The sequence below is a fragment of the Lipomyces tetrasporus genome (genome assembly GCF_029532465.1).
Source record: "Lipomyces tetrasporus strain NRRL Y-64009 chromosome Unknown POJ06scaffold_11, whole genome shotgun sequence".
NCBI classification, from domain to species: domain Eukaryota; kingdom Fungi; phylum Ascomycota; class Lipomycetes; order Lipomycetales; family Lipomycetaceae; genus Lipomyces; species Lipomyces tetrasporus.
This window is the reverse complement of record NW_026611606.1, coordinates 295,735-311,348: the sequence shown is the minus strand read 5'-3', so window position 1 is coordinate 311,348 and position 15,614 is coordinate 295,735. Positions and strand designations below refer to the sequence as shown.

Below are 15,614 nucleotides of genomic sequence, written 5' to 3'. Positions count from 1 at the left end.
GCATTGTGGGGTTCCAAACGTTTTCGTCTCGCAATGACGTTTTTGGGATGGCCCTACGTGTCATCGAGACAAAATTCGGTCGGCGCGGAAAGCAACTACAGTTAATGATTCTCACAAGAAGCAATGTTCGTCACATAACAGGACGGATTTTAAGTCGTACAACGGTCGACATTCTTCAGCCTGTATTATGGTATAACAGTTGTTCGGATTGCAAATAGTTTGCCAGATTATTCACAATTGCTCTGTGATTTGACCGGGAATTTCATACATTCATGGCTCTATCGCTCAACGACTCGATGCCCCAGGTCATCAAGCTTCCGATTTGAGTCACATTTTTACAGCCCAGGCAAGATGATTTCAGCAGACGAGTTAGTGGCTTTTGTTGTTGAGCAAATTGCCCTAGACGGTGTCGAAGGTAAGACGCGCTTTCTTTTGTGGCTCATGACGCGTCGCGCTTGTTGCGCACTCTCAATCGCGTGAAATTGTGCGTTCGATTCTGGGGGAGTGAATTAATTTATGCTTAATGAATTTGTTTAGGCTGTTCCATTACTCGGCTATGGGAGATCGTGCAAGCAAAAGTAGTGAATCTTGATGATTCATTGAAGAATGTTGTGTGGAAATGGTTATGCACGCGAGGCGATCAGTTCATTGTAGGCATGAAAAGCGAGGGCGAAGACGAACCGGTATGCGATTGAGGCTTCTTGTTGACTAAGTGAAGTCTAACTGTGATGCTGGATAGAAATCTTTGGACAGTGATGGTGAGGATATCAGAGATTTGCCTAGATTGATGGAGAAACACAGGGAGCGACTGCATGTGTTCGTGAGCGACGACTTGCTATGGCGAACACTGACCGGCGCCCCCAAAGAAGAATCCACGGTAAGCAGGAGGACGCCAATTATGGTTCAGAGTATGAACCGCATCTAATGCTCAATAGCTGGGATATTATCCATTTGTCCTCCTCTGCGCAATCACACGTGCTCGAGAAGCCGGTATAACAGCCATCGACGTAGCCCGGATCACTAGGCAGGACCCGAGGTCTTTGTTCAGTAGAGTCAATGTTCTTTCAAGTCTTGGCCTTATCAAAAAGTATCCGGTAGTCGTCAAGAAAGGTGGTAAGACTACTCTCTTAGTCAGCACCCGATTTGCACAAACGGATCCCGTAAATAGTAATGAGGCTACGAGCGCAGGCACAGAGACAGTGAAGTTACGCCGTGAAATCATGAAGTGCTTGAAGGATGCAAAGAATGGTTTACGTCAGCGCGCCGACCTGCGTAAGCAGCTGGTGAGTTTCAGTTATATTCTGCTACCACTCCAGGGTTATCTGACAGCTGGCATTAGGGAATGGATACGTCCAGATATAAGATCAAAGTGTTTGGAAGGTGTATCGAAACCTTAGAGAGCAAAGGCTTTATCCGCAAGGTCTACGTTGTTCGTGCCTCTGACGAAAAAGGCAAGAAGCACAGTTGTGTCCAGTTTGTTAAAGATTATTCCGATAAGGAAGTTATGCGGGAAGAAGAGATTGAGTTTCAAGAAGTCGCAGAAGATGCAGCAGAAAACGATGGCGAGAAGTTGTCCGATGTTGAGGACGCTAGTCAAGAGCCGTTCGAGATCAGCGAAAATGACAAGATCCAAGAATTCCAGGAAGAGGCTGAACATGGCCCACGATTCAACCGCTTCTTTCCATTGGAGAACCAGGTTTACGACCTTGTCGCTTCGAGACGCGTGGATGGAATATCTTCAATGGAATTGACGCGCAAATGCGTTGGGCGTGAGTTTAGTCGAATTTTCAACACCGTGTTGACCAAGTTTGCGGACACATCTGGCCCGGATGGCTCGAAGACTTCGCAACCACGCCACTTAGGTCAATACGCTATGGTGCGAGGTTCAGATAATGCCGCGAGAGTTTCGTACTATCGGTATTTTACTCTTCCTGCTTATCGCAAATTTGTACAGAACTCTCCCGATGAGCATTGGGGTGAGTTTGGACCACTTGTGTCAAAATCAGTCTACGCCGACCTTAATTCGCTATTGAAACGACCAAACAAGTCACGCTATGTTCCGGAGATAGGAATAGGTATGAATGAAGAAGGAGAGAAAAGTGAGTGCAGTTGACGAGCTGAGTTGATGCAGCTAATCAGTCCTATTAGTTCCCGCATGGCACGGTACAGGACACACAATTGCCAGGTTGAACAGTAAGGAGATTGCGACCTCAGCAAAATCCCCGGTAGATACTGCAGATCAACCCAAACGCAAGCGCGGAAGGCCACGAAAGAACCCATTGCCCGAGTTTTCGCGTTCGCCTGCAGTGATAGTCATCGAAGAAGCCTCAGAAGAAACTGCGCCTCAGCAGCAGATCAGTGAGACGCCTATTGCTGTTGTAGAGCTCGAAGAGACACATGTCTCAGAGCGTGCTGAACAGGATGTCGTCATGACGGAAGTCCTCAGGGATGACAAGACTGCCGCAGGTGAATCACCAGCATCGTCATCTGGTAAGGCTAATAAGAGACTCTCCATAGCCACTCTCAAAAAATCTGAGCCTGTAAAACTCGTTGCGAGAACTTCCGCATCTGGTGGAAGCTCGTTTTCGCTTGCGGCCACTCAACGTCAAGCTTTGATGCTTCAGCTCCTAGATGAAAATGGTGGTGTCATGGAGGGTGGTACGCCATTGTTGTTAAATTTGAGAAACAGATCTCAATATTCGACTTCCGGTCAGCTTGATCGACGAACGCTAGAGCGTGATACTAATTCGCTTATCAATAAGAACAAGATACAGAGAATTTGCATATCGACTATTGATGGTCAAGGGCGGCCAACTACAACCTGGATCCTATCATATCCTCATTTTGCGGTCGACTCATCTGAGGTGGTGAAATTCAAGGAAAGTTTGATGCTTGCAAAGGACGTCACCAAGAGGATTAATCGTCCTATTGAAGTGATCTCGAACGAGTTTTCATTCTATAATATTGTGCCAGTTCAGTCCAGGAAACAGCGAGCACGAGTGCAAAGGAGGGCTGAGAAGGCATTGCGAACAACGACACTGAGTACCGAACAGCAGCAGGCGGCATCTGCAAGATTGAAGAAGCGTATGGAAGAGCGGGAAGGGAATGGCGCCGGTTTGTCATTGATAACGATTGGTGAGCAAGGTATATCTCAGCGCCGGCGACGAGCAAAAGTTGCTGGTGGTCCACCTTTACAAGCCCGCAATGAAAATCTGACAGAAGCTGAACCCGGGAACACTGCTGAGAGTTCTGAGGTTGTCGTTCCCCGACCAACTGCAAAAGCACGAAGGAAACGCGGCAGAACAGACTCTGGCGAAGAACTTGATCCATTTTCCGAATTCGTTCGTCCTGGAAAGAAGGCCAAAGTTGTGGAGGGATTGGACAGAAAACAGAAGCGCGCGGAAGCAATCAAGGAGCACAAAAGTAAGAATTTGCCGTTTATCCTTCCAGTGATATTTGCACTAACACCGGTCTAGAAAATTTCAAGAGAATTAGGAATTCAATTATTCTAGGGCACAAGCAGGCTGACGACATTTTCCGTTCTGTCATTATTACACGTTCATTTTATGGTGGCCTTGCAAAGACTATTGATTGGGACAGAGTAGCTGCGGCGCTTGGCGCTCCACATACAGTCAGTACTGTGCAATCAGTTTGGCCTCGCATTCGTCAAATTTTTGGAGGTTCGAAAGCATTATCCCTGGCGGCGGAACGATGGGAACATGTTTTCCTAGATGCATATGAAAATGACAAACTCGTTAATCTTGATTTCGAAAATCTGGATATATTGGCTCTGGTAAAGTTCTGGAGGGAGAATGACGTTGATATAGTTGACGATGAGAATAGTGTTGGATTCCTTGCGAATATTAGGAACGAAAATGTCTTCCGAGATTACCGATTTGTTCGAGATGAGTCATTCAGTATGTGGCTGGACGACGTCTACATGTCGGTATCGTCTGTAAAGACTGAAGAAACACTGACATCGGTTCCATTCGCTTGCCTCTCCGACGAGCCGCCATTAACTGACGTGTTTACTTCTAATCGGGTGGCTGATGTGAAGCAACTGATAAAGGTAGGCAATGATATCAACACTATGAACAACGAAGCTAATAAATACGTGTGTAGGCGGTCATTGCCACTGATGAGTCCAAATATGACCCTCAGACTGCTAAAGTTCTACTTGACAAGTACGGAACGCAACTCTGTTCAGAGGCCGTTAATCAGTTGGAGAGGGAGAAAATCCTGGTATATACCTCTCGTGATCTTGACAAACGCGTCCCAGGGCGGAATTTCGTCTTTTCTGATCGCTTCAATATGATGACAAAACTCCGCACAGAAGAGTCATCATTTCAGAAAGCATCCTCATTTCATAATCGGCTTTTGAACACTTTTGCGGAGTCGAAAGGTATCATAATGTCACGTCTGGCTCCCGACAGCTCAATGATCTGCTTGATGGATCTGATTGCTCGTCGCGAGGTGGAATTGGTGCGAGTCAATGTTAGTGCTGGAAAATTGATTGAAGGTTATACTTCTCGTCTTGTCGACCGCGACAAACTGGATTGCGACATTGTTCTTCGGAGCAGTTCCGATCGCCAAGTGCCATCATTGCCGTCGGTTGAGGTTCCGATTCCGGTTGTGTATGGAGACCATTCGGAAGATAAGCCGTCGCTCGTGCCTGGCGGTCGCATGTGGATTGACGTTTCGGGCGACATAGACAAAAGCTGGTTTTTGCGCCTAGTAAACGTCGTTCTGATGACAATTGCTTTACGGCCGGGCGTGCCGGCATCGGAATTGTGTAGAAAATTCCATTGTACATTGACACCGAGTGAGATGAAGGACATTTTGGAGTGGGTTGTACGGAAGAATTTGGTGGAGTTTTTGGGTCAACAATGCAACGGATATTGGGTTAAGCAGGGATGGTATCATTCGGAGTTTGACGATTGAGCTTATGAAAAGTGTACAATTTTCTCGCAAATGTGATAAATGACTATTTTTCCTCAATGCACTCTGTACAGCACGGCATAGACAGCATCGCAGCCAAATGGTTGACTTGCCATTTTTTGTATATTATAAGATGCTCCTGTCTGCAGTACAAGAAATTGCCTCAGCTAACTTAGCATGTCGACTCGAAACTATCAACAGTCGGTTTCACCAGCTCTTATTACGTACATGCAAGTGTAACTCTATTGATCTATTCTTCGACTGCCTATTACACGGCTTTACGACCTTAGTAATCACCAGCTACTGCGCATTATATTTGACTTCGCCGTCGTTGTCTGCCTCACTTCCCTCGTCTTCATTCTCGTTCTCGTCCTCTACTGATTCTTCACATACTCCTTCCCTTTCCTCGTGACTGTTGTTCTCTTCATCGTCTTCGTCCTCCTCTTCTTCATTTTCTGAATAGGATATATGTAGATGATTCATATTTCCTTCTAGCCATATATCATCTCCGTTGGCTTTCTTGGCCACCCGCTCTTCGTAATCTTTATCGATCTTATCCAGCCAGTCGTTCTGAGCCTTCGTGACCGACTCGGCATCCGTACATTGGCAGTACACACTAAGTAGATCACGATTAACTTGAAGAAAAGCCTGGCCCCATGAAAAATGTGATAATATTTCCTCGGCCCAATCTCTGTGTCCAGTGATAGCAAAAGCTGCAGCAATGGCTTCAACACAGTTAAGCTTCCACGGCCGTCCGTAGTTGACCGGATTCGTCGCTATAAAGTACGGTACTTCTACTCATCAGAAGCTGAAATTATTCTTTATTCAGGGCTCCTGGACTTACAGAGTCGTTCATGTCGTCCTCCTATTCTTGACCACGGTATCTCTTGTACTCGAGCCCACGAGCACTCGACAACTGCCGCACCATGCTCGTCCAAGATCCCACGATCAGACGGTGACACTGGGACTCTTCCATTCGGTCTAACGATACACTCAGCATTTCTGGAGCTTATTCCAAGAAGAAACCGGAGGACTTACGATATCACTACACCCTGAAACTTTTGGCCCATTCGCAGAGATCTAATTAATCCCAACCGGGCTAATTTCTTGCCGCTGCACCTCTTCGGATCGCAATGATCGAAGTCCTAAAACGCAATGGACAAATATTAGCTCCCCTCAACCATGTTTCTACTCACATATTTTTCGAAAAGGCCTGTAGGCTATATAGTGACTCACCCACATAGCAGTCTTCACTGGGAGTTTATTGACACCGGCTCCAGACTCTGATTCTAACTTCTTTTCCTGAAACCGTCTTGGATGCGCGTGATTCTTGCTCTTATAAGCCTGTCTCGATTTGCCATTTCCTTTGCCCATGTTGTATGTAATTTAAGTACCGTTGTCGCTGCAAATTGATATTTGGTTCGGTCGTTGTGAAGCTCGGAGACATATTCACAGACACCGTCGTAGGCAGTGCATACAGAATTTGCGTACCACAGATCCGGGTAAAGCTGGATGCTGCGCAACGCATCAGCATTGCCTTAGGCCAATGATTGCTGGCTCATTACACGGCGCCTGTGCTCGTTGGCCATTCGCATTTTATCGTACACCTATTCAAGCGGTATATCTGCCATAATAAAGAAAGGTTGAAGAGATGTCGTCATTTGGAAGGTATTCCGATGCGGCGGATGGGTCGTCGCGGAACGAGTCCTACACCGAACGTTTCCGGATCCAGGACACATCAATGCCCTCGATAGGATCATCGGGGCAGACGCGACAAGACCCACCGGAGAGGTCACGTTTAAGCAGATTAATCGGTGAGTTTGCTGGAAGGTCGATGTAGATATCAATTTGCTGAATAAGTCATATTAGATCGTGCATGCGACCCCTCACATATAGAGCCGAATTTGAGCTTGAACATTGAGATTGCGGACGCGATAAACGAAAAGAAAGGAAACTCGTACGTTTATCGTAGCTTGGTTGAATTGAACCACTGGGAATTGGGGCTGATTTGATTTACAGAGCACGTGAAGCTGCTTCTCAGATTGTCAAGCTGATTAACAGCAGATCGTCTGCTATCTCCATTCTAGCACTAGCGGTAAGTGGGCTCGCTCGAGAATCACCGAAGTATGTGAAATTGACTGTTTTTAGCTACTTGACATTTGCGTGAAGAATTGTGGATATCCATTCCATCTTCAAATATCCCGGAAAGAGTTCTTGAACGAATTGGTTCGAAAGTTTCCAGAGCGGCCACCAATTCGATATACGCGAACCCAACAACTAATTTTAGAGGCGATTGAGGAATGGAGGGAAACAATCTGTCAGACTAGCAGGTACAAGGAGGATCTAGGTTATATAAGAGATATGCATCGGTTATTATCATACAAAGGTACGCGACTTCCGGGTCTAACCTGTCGCTCAGCTAATAATTGATAGGATATACTTTCCCGGAGATCAATCGAGACGATGCTGCAGTTTTGAATCCTTCAGATGTAAGTATGCGGTTTCCCTTATATCGTCATAGCTATTAACTTATATTAGAATATTAAATCTGCCGAAGAGTTAGAAGAGGAGGAACGAGATGCGCAGTCAGCAAAGCTTCAGGAGCTTATTCGTCGAGGAACTCCAGCAGATCTTCTTGAGGCGAATCAACTTATGAAGGTCATGGCGGGCTACGATACTGAGCACAGGACGGACTATCGAGCGAAGGTTGCGGAAGACCTTGCAAAGATTCAGCGGAAAGCCAAATTGCTGGATGAGATGCTTGACGGTGTTAAAAACGGAGACGCGATTGGCAGGCAAGATGCGTTTGAAGAGCTGTACAATGCTATCAAAAACGCTCAGCCGAAGATCCAGAAGATCATTAAGGACGAAAGCGAGGATGAAGAGGCGGTGCAAAAGCTATTGGGCTTGAATGATTACATTAACAGTGTTATCAACAAATATGACATGGTGAAGGCCACAAAGCGGTCGGGTAGCAATACACCTACCCTGAGCCGGAACAACTCCCCAACCCCGGCCGCACCGAAGCCAACAATTGCTCCAGCTAAGGCCATGAATTTGATTGATTTTGACGATGAGATGGAGATCTCTTCAGGATCTGTATTTCCGACACAGCCGATAATGCTCTCGGTGTCTCCCACCCCTATTCCATCGCAGTCTACCAGTCCAGGTGCAGGTCCAGGTGCAGGTCCGGCTCCGGTGTCTCTGCAACCATTCTCTGGCTCGCCTGCTCCACCGCTGTCAAATGCCGCGGCTATCATGGCGCAGTTCTCAGTTCCGTCATTTTCATCAACTTCTGTCGCTACCATGTCGCAGCCATCTCCTTTCGTTCCGCCCTTACGGCAGTCTCCACCTACAACAACTACTGGTACGACAACAGCAGCAACGGCTTCTCAGCAATTTTCTTCGCTATTTACGACACAGACAGCAAATATGGCACAACCCCAGCATTTCACGCCACCGGTATCGGCGGGCCAATCAGCTTTCCTACAGACTATGTCGTCCCCTGAGGGAGTACTCCAACCTACCATGCCGCCCCAGTCCGCACCTGAGACCGTACCTGAGCAGCGAAAACCACAAACGCAGACGCAGCAGCAGTCGTCTACGTCAAATACGAGCAGCAATCTCTTAGACCTAGACGGCTTATTTTAGATGATGTATGACTTAAATAGCGTTCATTTAATTGATGCATAGTGAATATTCAATGATATTTCATGTACGTGTATGATAACGAGTCGGTTTAAGCTTTTATTACATATGCTATTAATCGCGACAGCCCTTTACTGCCGGCGAGCCACCTTGTCTAACGCCTCGCGTAGTCTATATTCTCGTAAATCACCAGTTCTGTCAACTGGACGCGTCCATTTTCCCCATCCCGAGAGCCGCACAACTATGCATGTAGCGTTATCGTCACCACCCACGTCTTCCGCAAATTGAACAACCTCCCGAGCCGCGTCTTGCGGAGTACCTCGTGCATAACCTGATCTATAGCCAGTCGACGTCACTATATCGACAACCTCCTGGTCCGACGCGAACTTTGACACGCCGTCAGAAATGAGCACCAGGAACGGCTCCTCACCTCCAAACCCATCCTCCGCGCTCGGTGAGCCTAACGTGTACTCGGTAAGCTCTGGCTCTGCTGTCACGCCAAGCCTTTTCATAGACCGATCCCCGAACGACCGAGTATTCTCCACGTTGCCGAATCTTTCTTCACCGAATGAGTCAGTGAAGAAGCTTGCGGCGTATCTTCTCAATCGCGCCGATTCGATTGGAGACGAAAGATGGTGCGCAGACGTGAGCGCATGGGCTACACCGTTCCTATCGCTGAGGATGCATCGCGTGTCGCCAACATGAGCAACCAAAAGTCGTGACGGCGCACCCGACCAATACGGGACGTCAGGATTTGAGCTATATAACAACACTGACGTACAAGTTGACCCAGACGGGCGTTCCGCCATTGTGAAATCGTAATCGGCCTGGAGGAACGAGACCGGAATGCGAAGTAGCAAGTCGCCTTGTGATCGTTAGCACATGAACTTCTGTAAAAAAAAACTTGTCGAGAAAACACACTATCTTTGCTCATTCTGCTCCTAAACTTTTCAAGATGTCCCCTCCATCTTGTCCAGTATCCACCTATATTTTCCTTCCAATTCCGCTCGAGTGAGTCAATTGAATTCAAGTCCGCATTTTCAATATATGTCGCCAGATTCTGTGCTAAGAACTCGCTGCACTCTGATCCGCCATGCCCGTCGAATACCGAGTAAAAAAATACTTGCCGCTCCGGAGGGGCCGCGGCCTTGAGCGAACGGGGTGTCAACGATGACATCGCAGGAAGAGTCAAGACTGATACACTGTACCTGTCTTCATTGTCTTGTCGATTCACGCGGGAAGAAAAGTGGCCAAGATGGGTCGGTGCATTGAGTAACGGGACGCGCAAGCGAGGGACAGAGACTTCAGTCGCGACTGGTTTAGTCTGCGGGGTGACATAGTACGTAGTAAATTGGCGCTGACGTGAAGACTGCAAGATAGAATATTGCTGCGGGATTTGAAACTTGCTGAAGCGGAAAATGAATTCTGTTTAACGCTGTCAGAACTGAAATCCCCATTACAGCCCGTAGGCCAAACACTTCCTGATGTCGTACTATACGAATCCGCGATCGTCCACAAGGGCGACGAAGATACGCGCATATTCCTGGAGGTAGTTTGAGCAGTAGAGTGCTACCTTTCTCTAGCGCACTCTAGCCATGGCTTTATACAAATGAATTATTGCAACTATAATTCGAATGGTTCAAATGCGTTGACACGGAAAGTCGAGGACGGCACAGTGAAAGATGCAGCTGCAGCCAATGTCAGAATGAGCTCGAAGATGTCTCGTATCGCCGCACAAGCCGTTGAGTTCCAACAATAATTTTGAATTAACCGGTCGCTTAGGACGGGAGTGCGACATGTCCCCAAGTAACGCATTTTAGCAACGCAAGATTTCAACTTATTTTACGGTTTGCGTCTCAATTTCATCCGGAAGTGACAGGTTTCAGACACACAAGTCGGATATATTATTAATAGCGGTCATATACAGTCCAGGGCCATTCTTTAGTAAAACGGCAATCCTGCTACTCGGACGCTGACGCATCCACTAGCCAAGAAGCTCACAGTGCGGCGTGTTTTGCTGTCGCTATAAACTCCCAACGAACGTTGAACCCGGATGGCCGCGTATAGGACACGTACCAAAGAACAGTTCGTCATACATTAGGGAACTTCGTTTATTTTCTTTCGGATCGTATCCTTCATTCAATACGGGAAATCAATCATTATGCCGCCACCCAACAAGGGCACTCCGACTGTTCGACGGATACTCAAAGAGGCGAAGGAGATGTCGCAGCCCGACAAGGACATATTTGCCGCGCCGATCGATGTATGACATATACCCCGCCATGGAGCGCGCTGAACTTGTATCTGACATTTCTATAGGATAATCTGTTTGAATGGCATTTTATAATTCGAGGCCCGCCGTCGAGCGCATACGAAGAGGGCTACTATCACGGTCGGATAAATCTCCCTAGCAATTACCCATTAGCACCACCTAGCTTTAGATTTCTACAAGATTCGGGGAGGTTTGATGTCAATAGGGAAATATGCTTATCGATCAGTAACTTCCACGCCGAGGAGTGGCTTCCTGCATGGGGTATTTTTGGTTTGTCGCAGAAATAGCGTAAACATGATCTGACGATTAACCTAGGTATACGCACGGCATTAGTTGCATTACGATCATTCATGGCGACAGATGCAAATGGAGCAGTTGGAAGCATTGATGGTGTGCCAGACGAAACAAAGCGAGAAATCGCTCGCAAGAGTAGAGAGTTTAAGTGCTCCACATGCAGCGGAAAACGAAACGATGAATTACTGTGTGCGACGACTGAAGGTGGCAGTACCAAAGAACCTCAACTCGAAGCAAGTATTGTATATAAGTCGGTGGGACAGCAGTCGGGAGACAAGTCCACCGACAAATCCAAAGTTGCAGCAGCGAAACAGGGAGAAGCGCAAGGGAATGGGTCTGCCATTTTCTCCGCTCAGCAGATACAGCATACATCTCGAGGAACATGTAGGCATAAGCTAGTTGTGATTATTTCTGTCTTAGTAGCTATATGGGCAGTTATTTCTTTGTTGTAACGGGGTGCTAATCATCGGGTCGTGCTCTACCTTGAATCCAAATGCTGAGGACCTTCATGAGTTGCTTAAATGACTTTGCACGATTATGGGCAACAACAGAGATGAATTATTTTCGCCACAGTCTCTACTATCGAATTGATAACCTCGATTACTCAACTATGTCTTGAATGCATGTGATACCTATGCTATAGCCATTCATAATCCGATTGTATTAGACGGTACCAGACCCAGCCGTTTTGAATATTCAAAGCCTCGAGATCGGATATCACCTTGCTCTCATCTCGCGACGCTTGTTGCGCTGCACATGCGGCGATGCTATTAACCGAGCACTTGTTTGTCTGCCGGGAAAACGATAAATGAATTTAGCTGTGTCGTAGTGATTAAGGTTTAAGTGTCCGAACAGGCACGTTGCACAATCGCGGGAAGCGGCGAAGCCGCACTGTACCTTGAAGTAGTCAAACTAGTAATACGATTTGGAGTTCTCCACGAGACATAACATTCCGACTCGGGCACCTGGCTTTGTTGTACCTGCCAGACAATAACGTTTTGAATCGGACTGATAAGAAGCAGCTGAGTATGGCACCGTTTGACTTTTTCAGAAAGAAAAGCGGTGGTGCTACGGAGAACGGCGACACGATCAGCATTTCATCGAGGACTGATGACAGGTTTAATAAGAATCAGTCTTACGAACTGTCACAAATGGCGACCGAAGATAGTTACTCTGGATCAAATTCAGGCATATACTCAGACCCATACGCGGACAATGTTCCTCTTACCAACAATCATGCGTCGCAGTCCTATGCATACAATCCATGGAATGCTCAGGGTAATCAGCAGGCCACCTCCAATATGCCACCTCCTGGCATGATGCCTCCTCCAGCTATCAATATGTCGCCAAAGAACCAACAAACGAAAAAGAGGAATATTCCATGGTTCACAATAGCCGTTAGCATTATCCAGATCATAGTCTTTGTCTCGGAGTTGATAGTTATGTCCAAGTATACCGGGAGTATAGTGGCTTCTAAGCCAACATTCAATCCTATGATAGGACCTTCTACATATGTGCTCATCCATATGGGCGCAAGATTTACTCCATGCATGCAATATATATCTGGAGTGACCGACGTCAAGACCAGCAACTTTCCATGCCCAAATTCGACAACTATTGCGACAAATGTCTGCACGCTATCTGAACTATGTGGCATGGGCGGCGTGTCCGATCACCCAAATCAGGTATTGATATTCCATATTTCGCAAGTGTTCTGGAGCGTCTGCTAATGTTCATAATGCGATAGTGGTGGCGCTTCATTATTCCAATGTTCCTACATGCTGGCTTCATTCATATCATTGCGAACATGATTTTGCAGATTCCACTAGGTGGTTCGATCGAAAGGTAACACGCTAACAAATGTGACACTGATCGGAATTGACCAAGAAAATTAGGGACATTGGGACGTTGAAGTTCGCGTTCGTGTACATCTTATCGGGCATCAACGGATTCCTGCTAGGCGGAAATTACACACCAGATGGTATTGCCAGCACGTGAGTTGAATCTTCGGACTAAGCTAATTAGAATGTATGCTAACGATGGTTTAGAGGCGCATCTGGTGCTCTTTTCGGAATTATTGCCCTTAGCTTGTTAGACTTGCTTCTGAACTGGTCACTCTACGAGCACCCAAAGCGTACTCTGGTATCCCATCTTATCGAAATTTTGATCTCATTTGCTTTGGGGCTATTGCCAGGCCTCGACAATTTCGCACATATCGGCGGCTTTCTCATGGGTATTCTTCTCGGCCTTTGTCTTCTTAGGAGCCCACTAAAAATACGCGAGCGAACCGGGCAGCCCATTGCCGCCGATAATTACCTGAAATCGAAAACACTGAAAGACCGACTCCGGAACTTTGGCATTATGTTTTCGGGACGGCATCCTGTGTGGTATATGTGGGTTATCGTGCGTTTGGTCATGCTGGCGCTAGCAGCATGCCTTGTTTTCGTCTTAATCCGAAACTTTGATAACGGCGGCGGTCATTGTAGCTGGTGCAAGTACCTAAGTTGTTTGGTAAGTTCTTGTTCGGCAAGGCAATATGCGCTCTGCTAACGTTCTGCAATAGCCTATCAACGGCTGGTGCGACACCGGATACATAACTACATCGAGTTCGTAGAAAGCCGGCAGTTTCGATTTGAAATGATTGCTTTGATTATCTTCTGGGGCACTAAATAATGGCGTATTTTGGCATGCTTTGGACTGGGATATAGTTGTGACTCGTCATCGTTACATTAGAGCGGAGGTAGATAGACAGCAACCGTTGATCCATATAGCTTGCTGCGTATTCATACGTGCTAATTGCATAATACATAACACCGCATTATTTGTCAGATTAAATTTACCATTCTTAACATAAGCGAAAAAGTAATCAACTATTCTTAACATAAGCGAGAAGTAATCAACTATCAGTTGAACGAAAAAAAAAATTAATGAAAAAATAAATGCTTAGCGATACTTGGTTTCGATCCAAGGACATCAGGGTTATGAGCCCTGCGCGCTTCCGCTGCGCCACATCGCTCATTTGTGAAAAAGTAAAAGCAAATTTTGGTTGTTAAGGCAAAGATCAGGGTTAGGGTTTAGAAAATCAACTGCACATTATGATAAATGTTAGAGTTTCTGCCAAATCGGGCATGTAGTGTAGTTAGTTATCGCGTTCGCTTCGCATGCGAAAGGTCTCCGGTTCGATTCCGGACTTGTCCATTTTTCTTTTTTTTTTTTTCTTTTTTCTTTTTTTTTCTTTTCTGTGTTTTTCTTTTCTTTTTTTTTTCTTTTCTGGTTTTTCTTTTCTGGTTTTTCTTTTCTGGTTGGTGATGCGGTTCGTTATTTGGTTGCAATTAATAGGGGGTGCGATAGGACCTATAAGAATTTTACTCTCACCATTCTGCAAGCTGGTAGACGGTACCTCAGAAAAGAATAGAAATACCGATAACTACCCAAAATGCGCGAGTCCCTATCTCAGACAAATTGTGATGATGAGTACAAAGGCCAAGAATGACGGAATAATATGGCAACCGCTGCAAGGTCTGCAACATTGACGTCGATGAATAGCTAGGAGAGGCAGCTGCTGCAGATGAGGTGACAGACAAGAAGGAGTTAATTTTTAAGTCAGATGTAGTGAGAGTCCAGGTTGTGACTGAATTTGGGGTTACCGAAGAGAAGGCCAAAGACAGTAGAGTATAGGTTGCCGAAACTATTCTCGTTGCAACTGGGCGTGACGGAGGCGACGACCATTAAAACGGTATCTTCGAAATGATTCAGATGTCGGCAGCTCGGCGTCTTGCCACTGAGGATGATGTCGTTGGTGACAACAGCGCAACATCGATGACCCCGAGTGTAGAGTTTGGAGTACATTGGACCTTCTCAACGTCACATTCAGTTCGCTTGGTAGCAATCAAAACAATTGCTAGAATGCCGGCTAACAAATCTAAGTCAGGCATACCTAAGGACAGGAAAATTGACCGCACTGAGTACCTCTACGAACACCACAATTTGCTGGAGATACTGAAGTCTGACAATCCACTGCCATTGAAGCAGCAACCCAATATGCATCCATCGCTATACACGCATTCGTAAGATATGGGACAGCAGAACGACGGATACTGAGGATATGACACGGTTCCTGCAGGACACGCACTAAGGCAGGTCCCAAGAGAAGTGGCGACAGGTCCCAAGAGAAAGCTGCCACTTACTAGGGCTATCCAGAGCCAAAGGGCACCCTAAAACCTGAACTTGAAGAGGTACGAAAGCTCGTGAAAGCGTAAAAAAATTGACCAAAGTAAATTCCCAAACTAAATTCACCGTCTCTGCATATAGATGCAATAAAGAAACTGCGACAATGGTCGAAAGAGGAATGGAGGCGCTCGGGCGACGAGCCTGCAGCGCCGCACGTCGCATCCTTAGACGAAACTCATGTCGTATGATTTAACTATACCTTATTGTCACTGACAGATCTACATCAGTGTTA

At 46.5% G+C, this 15,614-nt stretch overlaps 6 protein-coding genes and 2 non-coding genes across 8 annotated transcripts; 5 read left to right on the top strand and 3 right to left on the bottom strand.

Annotated features, from left to right (window-relative positions):
• The first annotated feature begins 105 nt into the window (after positions 1–105).
• Positions 106–4,979, top strand: POJ06DRAFT_261185 (uncharacterized protein). Its single transcript, XM_056188586.1, has 8 exons — positions 106–415; positions 538–683; positions 740–877; positions 936–1,283; positions 1,340–2,099; positions 2,149–3,423; positions 3,477–4,069; positions 4,123–4,979. The coding sequence occupies exons 1-8, from the start codon at positions 352–354 to the stop codon at positions 4,939–4,941; spliced, it is 4,143 nt and encodes a 1,380-aa protein (XP_056040818.1). The 5' UTR covers positions 106–351; the 3' UTR covers positions 4,942–4,979.
• On the bottom strand, positions 4,980–6,441 carry POJ06DRAFT_261183 (uncharacterized protein). Its single transcript, XM_056188585.1, has 4 exons — positions 6,175–6,441; positions 5,977–6,083; positions 5,783–5,919; positions 4,980–5,729 (listed from the first exon to the last, which is right to left on the bottom strand). The coding sequence occupies exons 1-4, from the start codon at positions 6,310–6,312 to the stop codon at positions 5,239–5,241; spliced, it is 873 nt and encodes a 290-aa protein (XP_056040817.1). The 5' UTR covers positions 6,313–6,441; the 3' UTR covers positions 4,980–5,238.
• A 27-nt stretch (positions 6,442–6,468) lies between these two features.
• On the top strand, positions 6,469–8,639 carry POJ06DRAFT_214894 (VHS domain-containing protein). Its single transcript, XM_056185511.1, has 6 exons — positions 6,469–6,752; positions 6,808–6,895; positions 6,958–7,033; positions 7,087–7,324; positions 7,372–7,427; positions 7,477–8,639. Exons 1-6 carry the CDS (start codon positions 6,590–6,592, stop codon positions 8,587–8,589), a joined length of 1,734 nt encoding a protein of 577 aa, XP_056040816.1. The 5' UTR covers positions 6,469–6,589; the 3' UTR covers positions 8,590–8,639.
• POJ06DRAFT_261178 (phosphatase 2C-like domain-containing protein) lies at positions 8,640–10,311 on the bottom strand. The gene is made up of 3 exons (XM_056188584.1): positions 10,080–10,311; positions 9,508–10,011; positions 8,640–9,451 (listed from the first exon to the last, which is right to left on the bottom strand). Exons 1-3 carry the CDS (start codon positions 10,123–10,125, stop codon positions 8,718–8,720), a joined length of 1,284 nt encoding a protein of 427 aa, XP_056040815.1. The 5' UTR covers positions 10,126–10,311; the 3' UTR covers positions 8,640–8,717.
• A 125-nt stretch (positions 10,312–10,436) lies between these two features.
• Positions 10,437–11,892, top strand: POJ06DRAFT_30193 (ubiquitin-conjugating enzyme/RWD-like protein). Its single transcript, XM_056190750.1, has 3 exons — positions 10,437–10,849; positions 10,906–11,119; positions 11,174–11,892. The coding sequence occupies exons 1-3, from the start codon at positions 10,748–10,750 to the stop codon at positions 11,602–11,604; spliced, it is 747 nt and encodes a 248-aa protein (XP_056040814.1). The 5' UTR covers positions 10,437–10,747; the 3' UTR covers positions 11,605–11,892.
• POJ06DRAFT_30194 (rhomboid family-domain-containing protein) lies at positions 11,893–14,042 on the top strand. Its single transcript, XM_056190751.1, has 5 exons — positions 11,893–12,837; positions 12,900–12,997; positions 13,048–13,146; positions 13,201–13,663; positions 13,716–14,042. The coding sequence occupies exons 1-5, from the start codon at positions 12,181–12,183 to the stop codon at positions 13,764–13,766; spliced, it is 1,368 nt and encodes a 455-aa protein (XP_056040813.1). The 5' UTR covers positions 11,893–12,180; the 3' UTR covers positions 13,767–14,042.
• Positions 14,043–14,096: 54 nt separating this feature from the next.
• Positions 14,097–14,168, bottom strand: POJ06DRAFT_t77. The gene has a single exon. It is a non-coding gene; the product is annotated as a tRNA-Met (tRNA).
• Positions 14,169–14,276: 108 nt separating this feature from the next.
• POJ06DRAFT_t81 lies at positions 14,277–14,350 on the top strand. Its single transcript has one exon. It is a non-coding gene; the product is annotated as a tRNA-Ala (tRNA).
• Positions 14,351–15,614: the final 1,264 nt, after the last annotated feature.

Excerpts from the sequence above, each read along its gene's own strand:
- POJ06DRAFT_261185 (XM_056188586.1), top strand. The coding sequence starts at position 352 with ATGATTTCAGCAGACGAGTTAGTGGCTTTTGTTGTTGAGCAAATTGCC. Across the intron at positions 2,100-2,148 it reads GAATGAAGAAGGAGAGAAAA|TTCCCGCATGGCACGGTACA; the intron begins GTGAGTGCAGTT and ends CAGTCCTATTAG. Across the intron at positions 4,070-4,122 it reads ATGTGAAGCAACTGATAAAG|GCGGTCATTGCCACTGATGA; the intron begins GTAGGCAATGAT and ends ATACGTGTGTAG.
- POJ06DRAFT_30194 (XM_056190751.1), top strand. The coding sequence starts at position 12,181 with ATGGCACCGTTTGACTTTTTCAGAAAGAAAAGCGGTGGTGCTACGGAG. Across the intron at positions 12,998-13,047 it reads CTAGGTGGTTCGATCGAAAG|GGACATTGGGACGTTGAAGT; the intron begins GTAACACGCTAA and ends CAAGAAAATTAG. Across the intron at positions 13,147-13,200 it reads CCAGATGGTATTGCCAGCAC|AGGCGCATCTGGTGCTCTTT; the intron begins GTGAGTTGAATC and ends ACGATGGTTTAG.
- POJ06DRAFT_30193 (XM_056190750.1), top strand. The coding sequence starts at position 10,748 with ATGCCGCCACCCAACAAGGGCACTCCGACTGTTCGACGGATACTCAAA. Across the intron at positions 10,850-10,905 it reads TATTTGCCGCGCCGATCGAT|GATAATCTGTTTGAATGGCA; the intron begins GTATGACATATA and ends ACATTTCTATAG. Across the intron at positions 11,120-11,173 it reads GGAGTGGCTTCCTGCATGGG|GTATACGCACGGCATTAGTT; the intron begins GTATTTTTGGTT and ends CGATTAACCTAG.
- POJ06DRAFT_261178 (XM_056188584.1), bottom strand. The coding sequence starts at position 10,125 with ATGCGCGTATCTTCGTCGCCCTTGTGGACGATCGCGGATTCGTATA. Across the intron at positions 10,012-10,079 it reads GACGATCGCGGATTCGTATA|AATTCATTTTCCGCTTCAGC; the intron begins GTACGACATCAG and ends AGCGTTAAACAG. Across the intron at positions 9,452-9,507 it reads GAGCAGAATGAGCAAAGATA|GCGACTTGCTACTTCGCATT; the intron begins GTGTGTTTTCTC and ends AACGATCACAAG.
- POJ06DRAFT_261183 (XM_056188585.1), bottom strand. The coding sequence starts at position 6,312 with ATGGGCAAAGGAAATGGCAAATCGAGACAGGCTTATAAGAGCAAGAAT. Across the intron at positions 6,084-6,174 it reads CAGTGAAGACTGCTATGTGG|GACTTCGATCATTGCGATCC; the intron begins GTGAGTCACTAT and ends ATTGCGTTTTAG. Across the intron at positions 5,730-5,782 it reads AGGACGACATGAACGACTCT|TACCGTACTTTATAGCGACG; the intron begins GTAAGTCCAGGA and ends GATGAGTAGAAG.
- POJ06DRAFT_214894 (XM_056185511.1), top strand. The coding sequence starts at position 6,590 with ATGTCGTCATTTGGAAGGTATTCCGATGCGGCGGATGGGTCGTCGCGG. Across the intron at positions 7,034-7,086 it reads TCTCCATTCTAGCACTAGCG|CTACTTGACATTTGCGTGAA; the intron begins GTAAGTGGGCTC and ends GACTGTTTTTAG. Across the intron at positions 7,325-7,371 it reads TCGGTTATTATCATACAAAG|GATATACTTTCCCGGAGATC; the intron begins GTACGCGACTTC and ends AATAATTGATAG.